Source organism: Antedon bifida, chromosome 10 (genome assembly GCF_963402885.1).
Source record: "Antedon bifida chromosome 10, ecAntBifi1.1, whole genome shotgun sequence".
NCBI classification, from domain to species: Eukaryota; Metazoa; Echinodermata; class Crinoidea; order Comatulida; family Antedonidae; genus Antedon; species Antedon bifida.
Window position 1 is genome coordinate 5,855,920 of NC_136235.1, and position 10,930 is coordinate 5,866,849.

At 33.6% G+C, this 10,930-nt stretch overlaps 1 protein-coding gene across 2 annotated transcripts; it reads left to right on the forward strand.

Annotated features, from left to right (window-relative positions):
* The first annotated feature begins 394 nt into the window (after positions 1-394).
* On the forward strand, positions 395-10,239 carry LOC144853934 (ubiquitin carboxyl-terminal hydrolase 3-like). Of its 2 annotated transcripts, XM_078711803.1 has the most exons (16): positions 395-517; positions 901-1,074; positions 1,527-1,587; positions 1,980-2,063; positions 2,617-2,700; positions 2,801-2,885; positions 3,176-3,249; positions 3,646-3,759; positions 4,031-4,144; positions 4,285-4,496; positions 4,852-4,932; positions 5,236-5,354; positions 6,089-6,208; positions 6,554-6,624; positions 6,721-6,761; positions 7,375-10,239. In XM_078711803.1, exons 2-16 carry the CDS (start codon positions 978-980, stop codon positions 7,533-7,535), a joined length of 1,518 nt encoding a protein of 505 aa, XP_078567929.1. In that variant the 5' UTR covers positions 395-517; positions 901-977; the 3' UTR covers positions 7,536-10,239. The 2 variants fall into 2 exon arrangements, with proteins under 2 accessions (XP_078567929.1, XP_078567928.1); XM_078711802.1 differs by lacking the exon at positions 395-517 and having other exon boundaries at positions 875-1,074.
* The last annotated feature ends 691 nt before the right edge of the window (positions 10,240-10,930 follow it).

Here is a 10,930-nt window from a genome sequence, read left to right on the forward strand (position 1 = left end):
ACACACGTGCACTCGTGGTTTTTTTAGTAAAATTCTTTTTTTTCCTCAGAAAATCATCTGTTTTATTTTGAGATCACGCACGTTAACTTCATTTTTAGGAAGATAAATTAGATAAGTGTATTTATTTTTAGAGGATGTTTCAAACAGATTGTTTATTCTGAGAAAAAAGTTCCAAAAAAAGTCCGAATGATGTAGGCAGGTATTTTATTGTTGTTTTAGGACTTTGTTGTTTAGCGCCACCAATATTGAATTGTAAACAACATAGTAATCTTCTTAACCAATCCCGTTGCGCTTTATATATTGGTTTGGTTGATGTAGGCCCAATTGTGTGTGTGATGGGTTGAATGGGTTTTTGGAGCTTATGTGTCGTCGTCGTGCATGTGGTGAACGAAAAAGCATTGTTTTTAACTTTTTTGGCGAATAAACTCTCATTTTACTTTACAGACATTCCTTTATAAGTAAATCACCATCCGAATACTATATTTGAATCTAGATCTGACGAGCGTTTTTGCAGCAGGTAGGTAGGCTAGGCTAGAATTAAAGGGAATCAATTTACAATTTTGATTTCCGCACTGACTGCTCTTACGTTTTCCACTTTGACCGTGCGACAGATACCCAGTAATTTGCTATAGTAAAATACACCGGCTAGCCTAATTTAATCGTGCAACGTAAATACTATCGTTGGGGCGTGGCGTCACCCCATTTTCTGGTTATTTTAGCAGATGAGTAACTTAAAGTTAAGTACTGATTGAGGATAGTAGTAGGCTATCAGCGAGCTAGACGTTTAGGATTGATTGATGGATCATTGTTGCTTGTGTGGTGAGCAGTGAAATAAATAGGAAAGATAATGCTAATTTTTTTTCTAGCTAAATTTGAAAATTTATTTTTCTCAATTTTTAGGACTGTAGGCCAGGAAGACCAATCCCGTGGACATACACAATAATACAGTTTATTCAAATTTGAGTATTGTTTTGGAGATGGAATGTCCCCATGTGTTGAATTATGTAAAGGGATATGAAATTGTCTGCAACAAAAAAATCAAGAATGAAAATATTCAGAATTGGACTTGTTCTGGTTAGTATAAGATATATGCCTAGATATAATACTGAACAGATTCAACAATCAAATTGGGAAAGATCTTAAATTCTTATTCTTAGTTGGGAAGCCCTATTTTGTTCAACCACATTAACCCTACCAAAAAAATCCTTGCATCACAAAACAATTTTCTCATGCAACACACTTCATCAAGAGCTCTAGGTAGTCGGAAATCACACAATGACCATCTTGACCTGGGACTATCCCATCTTGACCTGGGACCATCACATCTTGACCTGGGATCATCCCATCTTGTTGTCTTCCATTATCGAGAAAATATGAGAAATATTGATTGCATTATATTTTTTAATGTATAAACAAATTTTTATATTCTTTACTGTAGGTTCACAAGCACAAATTACCAAAGAAATTATTATTTTGAACAGCTATTCATAATTATTACTAAACACATAGTGTTATATTTTTCAAAGTTTGCAGATCAAACAAGAGCCCATGGATGTGCGTGACCTGCTGCCAAGTAGGCTGTGGAAGGTACAGTAACTAAACAAAGTAGCAGTGTAATGCAGGACCTATCCTGATGCCACGTTCATTTGAAACAATAGATACACTGCAGCCAGCCATGTAATCTGAATTGATGCATGTTGTTACTAGTTAAAAGTCATTTCAGTCAAGTCCCTCTGCTGTAAACCATCTACAGACAACCTCTAACATGGTCACTTCTAGATCTTTATATAATAATAATACATACATCATAACAAAAGCAAAATTTAAAGTCAGTCAGTGAATATCTAGATTTTATAAAAAACGACAGTCATGAGGCTCTTCACATTGAATAATACATTAATACAATAAACATTATATAATATAGATATAATAAAATAAAATAATTTCAAATAATGTCAAAAGTATGAATGTATTTTCAGATATGTAAATGGACATTCCAAAAATCACTGTGAAGATGTAACGCATCCAATCTGCATAAGCTGTGACAACTATTCTGTATTTTGGTATGTCTTTGGTTACATGTCACAAATCTTTGCCGTTTGATTGGATGATTTTGTGTCACATGCTGTGCATTATACTCTTCCATTCTTACAAGTGGGGGTACATTGGACATTCAGCTCTTTGTAATGAATGCACAATGTAGTGTGCGTATTCTATAACTGCTCTACTCTGCCGCCAAATTCTATAAAAACAAAACATTTGTACGTTTTGGATTTGTTAAATGGGCACAATATTTTCAGTAACAAGCTGGATACTATATACCAAACTAAACCCTTTCACATCAAACTCCGCAGCGATCTCTGGAGACACTCCGGGGTTTGTGACTATTCACAACGGCAAGAAACTCCCAAGAGACCATTCACATCAACCTAGCAACCCGGAGTTTTAAAGTAAAATCGTAAATACTGTCTCTGGAGTTTTTGTGGTACTGTATTGTACATATGATATGCCTTGTATTTTGTACATCTTGTGTTTATAGAATTTCACTGCTTAAATTCTTGTTTATTTTTCTAAATTCTATTCAATATTTTTGGATTAATATTTTTTATATTGCAGTTATAAATGTGATGAATTTGTTGTGAATGACACTAAAACAGGAGGAATACAACAGATAAGATCATACATTCAAGAGGTCAATAGGTAATATTTTATACATAAATTTGCGGCTTAGTAGTTGATTTCATTTAAAATGGTATCTATATATGTTACCATAATGTGGACACAATTTTTTATTTTCTAGTGCTTTACATGATCGGAAAACAAAACGAGATGCCGAGTCTTGCGAAGAGAATCAGCCTCCACGTAAACGTATTACTTCTAATTCTGTAAGTCTTAGCTGTTGCATTGTCACACCTGGCCATGTGTACAGCCTATAGGTTTTTCATTATGTCATTAGTAACCTATTAGTTGTATTATTCAGGCGGGATTACCACCTATCTAATAGGACAATGATTAATGTTTACTAATTGTAATCCTTGGCCACAATCCTTGCCTAAAGACTAAAAAATAAAAAAAAATTAATGTTAATTGGTCTGCCACTGTGTAATTGTATTAATTACATACAATTGTTTATCATGCTAATTAATGTTATCAATAAACTGATAATCCTCATTAGGTGAAGGCTAAGTTTCCTGGACTTCGAAACCTTGGTAACACATGTTTCATGAATGCTGTATTACAGTCATTGAGGTAAGCCTAAATGTGATAACAGCTGAAATCAATATTGGTACTATGGCAAATCATTTTCATTAATTAGTAATAAACAATCAAATAATGATGTTATAATGGTGTCTTTTGAACCCTTGGTGGTGCTGTTCAAAATGGGATTACCCATTAGAAGAGATTTGAGTTATATTAATGTATTGTATATATATGTATGTAATGTATATATTATGTCCAATAATTTCCTCTAATAGGAGCTTTCGAATTATTATGACCTTTGCATATTGTGTCGTTGGTTGTTGCCTAGAATCCCTCATAACTGGGTCAAGGAAGCACTTCCTGTCACTACATGTGCATAATGAATAAACATGATGTTTGAAACCTGCATATATTATATTTTGCTATTGCATATTTATTTACCAGTAACATTCAAGACTTCTGCGGTTACTTCAAACAATTACCAGCAGTGGAGTTACGCAGTGGCAAGTCTGCCGGAAAAAGAGTGTATAATACACGTAATCTGAAGCAGGATGATTTGTAAGTAGTAGCAGCAGCTCTGTCATCCCAAGGTCTAGGGTTCAAATCCTGACTTCTTCCTACTCCACTCTCTAAGCCTAAATAAATAGTCCATGCTGTAATTGCAGGAGTTTTGCTGTTGGATGAAAAATAAATTTTAAAAAGTCATTTAGCTGACCGTGTAATAATCAGTGCTTTCTCAAACAGAATTTCAAACTCATTTATTTATTTAGTTTAGTGTAACATTTCATTCAAATTCAATAAATCTGTTATTTGTTCTTATTCATTTTAGGTCATTAGCAGAAGAAATACGTAAAACACTGTGTTCTTTATGGCGAAGCGGAGAAATGGCAATCTCGCCCGAAGAACTATTTACAATTATGTCAAAACTATTTCCTCGTTTTAGGTAATTTCTACTTTTTCTAACTGTTCTGGTTTTCAATATCCAAATTAAATTCACGTTCTATTCATGAATGGATGTAATCACTTATTGTTATCCTTGGCAATATATGTCTAAATTGAGATTTTAAAAATATTTAATTTCAGAGGTTATCAGCAGCAAGATGCCCATGAGTTCATGCGATATTTACTTGATAGGCTGCACACTGAACTACAGGGGGCACCCTGCCCTAGTACGCACTGGAAACCTAGTAACGGCAAGAGCACTATAGTGACGTTGATATTTGGTGGACTTCTGCTTAGTGAAGTTGTGTGTTTAAAGTGCAGTTCTGTATTCAAAAAAATTGATCCATTTTTAGGTAAAGTACATAATTACAAGTACACAACTGCAACATTGTTGTTTGTTATTGTTATTACCTCCGCCAGAATATTTTATCGATCGCATGTGTGTGTTTGTTTCTTTCTGTTTTTATCAGCAGGATTACTCAAAAGGTATTTCCTGATTGGAATAAGATTTTAAAGGATGGTTTCATAGCTGTATGGGAACACTTCATTAAATTTTAATATTCCTAGGTGGAGGTTTGTGCTATCTGAGTGCCCTCAAAATACATTTAAAAACTGGAGTGTGGAAGGTATCTGCTCTTCCTAGTATAGTTTGTCTGTACTCGTATTGTAAGCATTTCATTTCAAATTAATTGTTCCTATTTTACGTAGATCTGTCGATAGACATTCCTGTTAAATTCCGAACAAGAAGCTCGAAATCTAAAGAAGGTTCTACAGTATGCCATCTGGAAGGTAATTGTATTATTACTACTTGTTCTTAAGCTCTGTCTACACTATCAAACTTTATGTGATAAAAAAATGTGATGTGCCCATAATAATGGACATTATGATGTTATATCACTACCATATATGGCCATATCACTACCCTTTTTTTATCAAACTAGTTTGAGCTTTACACACCTCAAGTCTCCTGATTATCGCAAATTTTTTTTTTTTTTTTTTCAAGTTGTCGTCTTGCATCTCACTAAGGTATATATTGTGTATTTTTAATGTCATATATGTATAGCTAAATGATGGACAAATTGTTTTTGGCAGATTGTATACAAAGTTTCACAGAAAAAGAAGAGTTAGCAGATTCTGAACATTACATGTGTACAGAATGTAAAAAGAGAAGGCCCTCAACTAAGAAATTCTGGCTACGGTGTCTACCTAATGTATGTACAGTACTACAATAAAGGCAGAACATGTTGTTTTTAATATTTGATCCTTATATAAAAATAATAGTTCATTTTTATACAGCACATATAAGCAAGCTCTTAATGCGCTATACATAAATAAAAATAGACGAGAAGATACCCAAAATAAGGGGTCCAAAATGGCCTAAATACTTTCTTACTATTAAAACCACATATTAAACCAGTCCAAAGGTGTCCAGTACAGTTGTGAAGTCAATAGTAATTGTACAATATTTTCTGCACATGAAACTGTAGTTCTAATGGTGGACTCCCACACATAGCACTCATGCCTCTAGACCACTGAACTGGCTAGGGTACTAAAGCTTTGTCTACATTATCAAACCTTATGTGACAAAAAAAATGTGATGTGCCCATATCACTCTCATATTTGGGCATATCACCACCATATTTGGACACATCACACTTTTTTTATCAAACTAGTGAAAGCAGAGCTTACTCTGGAGTTAGTAACAATGACATAATTATAGTACAGCCCTCATTAAGGGGCACCTTCAGTATACTAAAAAGTGTCCCCTTAATAGGGGTTGATTGGAAGCATTAAACCATACATTATTGCTCTGAATTCATTTCACTTAAAAGTGTCCCTGTAATAGAGGTGTCCCAAAGGATGTGTTCAACTGTATTTGGAAATCGGAGCATATTTGGTTCATGGTTTGCATAATAATGATAATTGCTTACATGTTTTTTTGCAGGTTCTATGTCTACATCTAAAACGATTTCATTGGAACAGTTATCTGAGGAGTAAAATTGATACATATGTTCGCTTTCCATTGAAGAACCTTGATATAAACTCATTTGTATTGCATAATAAGGTAAATATTAAATAAAACTATCTTGAAGCCTAGATAGTTATCTGAAAGTTTCGTTTCGTTTATTTTCCACTCATTTAAATGCATTAAAACAACATACGTGTACAGAGTATAAAATATGAGTGGAAGGAGGTCACAGTAAGTTTGAAAGCATACCTAGATGGTCTTGGTTATACTATATTTAGCCCTGACATTCATTTTCACAGGTAAAATTGGTTATATCATGGAGGTATAAAATATACTTCCATGGTTATATTGAGAAATCACAGATTTTTCCAAAAGGCAGTAAAATGTTTTTTTGTTTAAAAGTGAAAAATAATAAGTAAACAAATATCTTTTTTTTAAAAGGAGGATGACAGTGAAAATTTTAAACCAGGATTATATGATTTGGTAGCTGTGGTTGTCCACCAAGGATCTGGGTAAATATAAACACATTGTTTGATTTCTGTTGTGTGTGAAAATTAAAACTATAAAAATACTAAAAATGATTATTGTATTTTTCATTTGTGTTCTAGTGCTGGGACAGGCCATTATATTGCCTATGCTCTTCATGAAGGTATGTGTATTTTGTATTTATTTAGTCTTTGATTTTCTTAATTGTTTAGGTATTTACTTTTATTCTATCAAACCTTACCCACATCATGATTGGTATTTGAAAATATACTATTTTATAGCTGCCACTTGGATAACTGGCAGAGGTCTTCGAAACGGATCCTCTTATGTTAACACCACCTAGAACCAACCTTAAATCCGTGCCTAAGGGCTTCTTTTCTCAGGCACCAGAGATCTGGAACCAACTTCCTCATTCCATCCGTCACACTCCATTTCAATAGTTATTCTTTTCATGTTGTGCTGTGAGACTACGATAATGAGCGCTTTATAAATGTTCGATATTATTATTATTATTATTGCGTATTTATATATAATACAGCATTTGTATTGTTCAAAATCTGAATTCACCTTACATAAGGTTTATAGTTGATTGGTATGAATTTTAAAAAATACATACAAATAAATACATTTATAGAAGATTTTCCAGGATATAGCCCTTATTTCTGTGTTTCCAATTTTACCACTAAAAACCAGCACAACTGATCTTAAGTGGAAATTAACCTGTGCTTGTTTCTATTTTCATGTTCATGCAATTGTCTTTTTTTTCCCTACTTTAGGCCAATGGTATTGCTTTAATGACAGTACTGTGACATGCGTAGAAGAATCAACAATTCTAAAATGCAAGGCATACCTACTATTCTATGCCAGTCACACACCTGTTGAGAAAGATTCATTCGTAATGGCAGAGAGACTTCAAACAGAATTCAGTACTTCATAGCATCTCAATCGACGAGAGAAGAAGGTTGTGGGATACTCAGGTCAGGTTAACAGACAATAAGAAAGAGGTCATTAAACCTAAATCATTATCTAAACTCAGACAGCGCCGTACGAAGAGGCCAGACGAGTCGTCTCGTCGGGAGAAAATTAAACATGTTTAAAGTTATCTAGACGACCTAAAAACTACGCCCGACAGTATCTCAAGACGACTCGTGATTCAACTCGGACAGCACTGAAGAGTCGATGCGTTTCTTCGGGTCCCGTCGTACGAGGCTGTCTGAGTTGGCCTTTACCAATATTATTACAGCTAAATAAACTGTTAATTAATCAGATGTTGTAATGATATGAGACAAGATAGTTAAAGCCTGTTTTCCACTAGGTAAATTAGTTTGCATGAATTCAATGTTTTCGCAGACAAAATGTGCTAGTAGCCTTTTCACTAAAATATTGAATAGGTGCTATTTGACTGAAGTGAAATACTTGAAATAATCACAGAAAGGGAAATGGAATATATGAAATATGTATGTGTATAAGATGATGCTTTTGATTCATGCGAACAAATTCGCCTAGTGGAAAAACCAGCTTTAGGTTATGGTTATACAGATATAACTAACAATAACAGCTGTTATCTGTGGTTGGATTTATTGTATGACAATCATCTTGTGTCTTGTTATAGAACGTGTGTACATTTCACATCACAATTTATTTTGGCTATTCTAAAAAAGAAGCAATTCTTTATGCTTCATTTCTGCTGGAAAGTTACATTTCTGTGCATTGTTTGTTAGCATGGTGACCCAGGTATTACACAATTCATTCTACATCCAGTTTATATCGTAACTATTGTTCTGGTAACTAGGTATGTGCAGTATGACACATCACCCGATCAGATATCAGGTAGAGTTTAACCTCAATTTGCCTACAATAAATGTTAATATGTTAAATATGACTAAAATAAACTCTATAGAGTATATATATGTGGCATGTGTACATCCAAATCAGATTGGTTGTCTTGTTAACAGGTTATGCCAGCAATAAGTTTACACAAATTGCTAAATTGCTGCTAAATGTCTCTGCTTAGTATTGTGAATGGAAACAATTATTTTTAATTTAAAAAGCGAATAATAGAGAGATTGTGGGTTGAAATTTTGATCTGTTTATTTATGAGAGAGAAAATTCAAAACAGCAAAATGATTGTCAACCTAATCGTAGTAGTGTCCATGAATGCTGAAATCTTGCAACTCCAAAATCTATTTGTAAAATTCTATACTTTAAGAGTATTAATTTTTTACAATCTGCCACAGAAATATTGGTATGATTGAACAAAATAAAAGTCTACACTGATTTATAGTAATCTTAGTTTGTTTTGTTCGAAATCCTTTAAAGATTATGGTTTTAAAGTTTGGTTTATGACATGCATTTATTGAATGTTTTATTTAATTTAAGAATGATTTAAGAAAAGGCTTATGTAGTGGTGTGGTGTACTAAACAGTACAACACTAAATAGAGACTCGACTCCCTAAGCCTCTAATGAGAATTGGTTTAACATGCTGTTGTATGAAAACAATTATTGTGTTAACATTCATTATCGTATCATTCCATGGCAACAGCGTCCACTTTTATTTGAGTGAAGCATTTTGTTTATTTAAAAATGTGAAGAATATTTAAGTTAAGTTGGCTTGTTATGAGGTTATCCCTTACCTTCAAATCATTGATCAAAATTGTATTGTGTTACAGAAATAATGCTATTAAATTATATAAATCAATGTTCTTGACAATAATACTATACACAAATTTTATTCCTATGCCTGTTTTATATAAGTATTTATAACCTTGCATGTATAATTCTTTGTTAAAATGCAAATTGCTGGCATATAACTCTTATACAATTTCATAAACCTAAAGTTGGTTTTACACTTCAGCATTTTATGGAATAAGCAGTAAATTGAATGTACACTAGAGTATTTTTAACTAATTATCGGACTTCCATAGCTATTTAAATAATATATTTCAGAATTCAGTTTTAAATAATTGCAAAAATAATGTCCTTGTCCAATTATGAATCATACAAAAAGTGTAATTTGGTTATTAAATACAAGGAGCCTGTGCATAGTCTTGAATTTGTGTCTGAATAACTGATTATTTGGTGTAAAAGAGAACCGAAGCCGTTATTTTTAAATTATGTGGAAAAAATACTTTAGAAGTAGTAGATGTAGTACTGTAGTAAAATGTTGGTTTTTATGACGCATTTTAATTTGTTAATTGGCATAGGTGCTATGTCTCAGAAGCAAAGAAAATGGAAGAAGGGAGTCCCATATACCTTAGACAACCATTATCCTGGATTCGTGTTATTTCTTAAGCCTGTTTTCCATGGGGCGAAACAGATATTTCAAAAATTTGTATTTGATGTACTTCTTTTTGCATCACAAAAAGAGGGAAATTTAATATGCATTAGTGGAAAACAGGCTTTAGTAGGCATTTAAAATCAAATTAATACACCTGATAGTGAAAGAAGTTTGTATGGGAGGGGTAAATGTGAAAGCAGATTTTCACTTTGATATGTAGTGTGGCTACTCCATACAATAGTAATACAACATTACTTGTATTCTTTCTAGCTAGTTAAATATGACCAACATTTACGTTTTGTAAAGACTTCCATTGTAATTGTGTGTAGTATGAAGAAATAAATTCAGCAAATTGGTTTGCATCTGTGGATTTTTTTTAATTGTTGTTTGTATTAGTTATTTGAATATAATGAAAATATTAGGAGCCTAATACATTTTCTTAGCCGAGCAGGGGCAGGGGTGCCTCAAACCATAGCTATACAATAAGCACAGGTTCAAGGCACTCCTTGACCACTGTTCTGGTGGTAGAACAAGTCTTCTCGGATAAGGACTTAAAATAGGAGGTCCAGTGTACACATCTGGCTCGTGTGCACTTTAAAGAACCCAGTACATCTTTCGGAAGAAATGGACCATTCAGCCCATGTCGTAGACAGACGAACAGGCGCAGTTTGGTGGCAACACTTGACACCCTTAGGGGAGTAGAAAGTTGTGTCGTCCACACCTGTGCACAATTCAGCCCAGTAGGCTGTCACAGGTTATTCCCCCATTTACATTTATTTACACTGGAGTTTTTCTTGGTGAAAATGAAAGGGGTAAAGAGTTGTTTTCAGAGTTGCAGAATGAAGAATTAGCATCTTTGATAAGGTCGCATCAACCTTTATTGTAAATAAAAAGTAGGATTTGATGTTGTCTACTGTACATACTTTAGGACTTTAGGCAAATTTGATTTAAATTGTCCTCACAAAGTCTGCTATGAGAAAGCAATTCTGGCATCTGACAGGATTTTAACCACCCTGGAAGCAGAGTGTCCTGACCACCAAGCTACAGCTATACA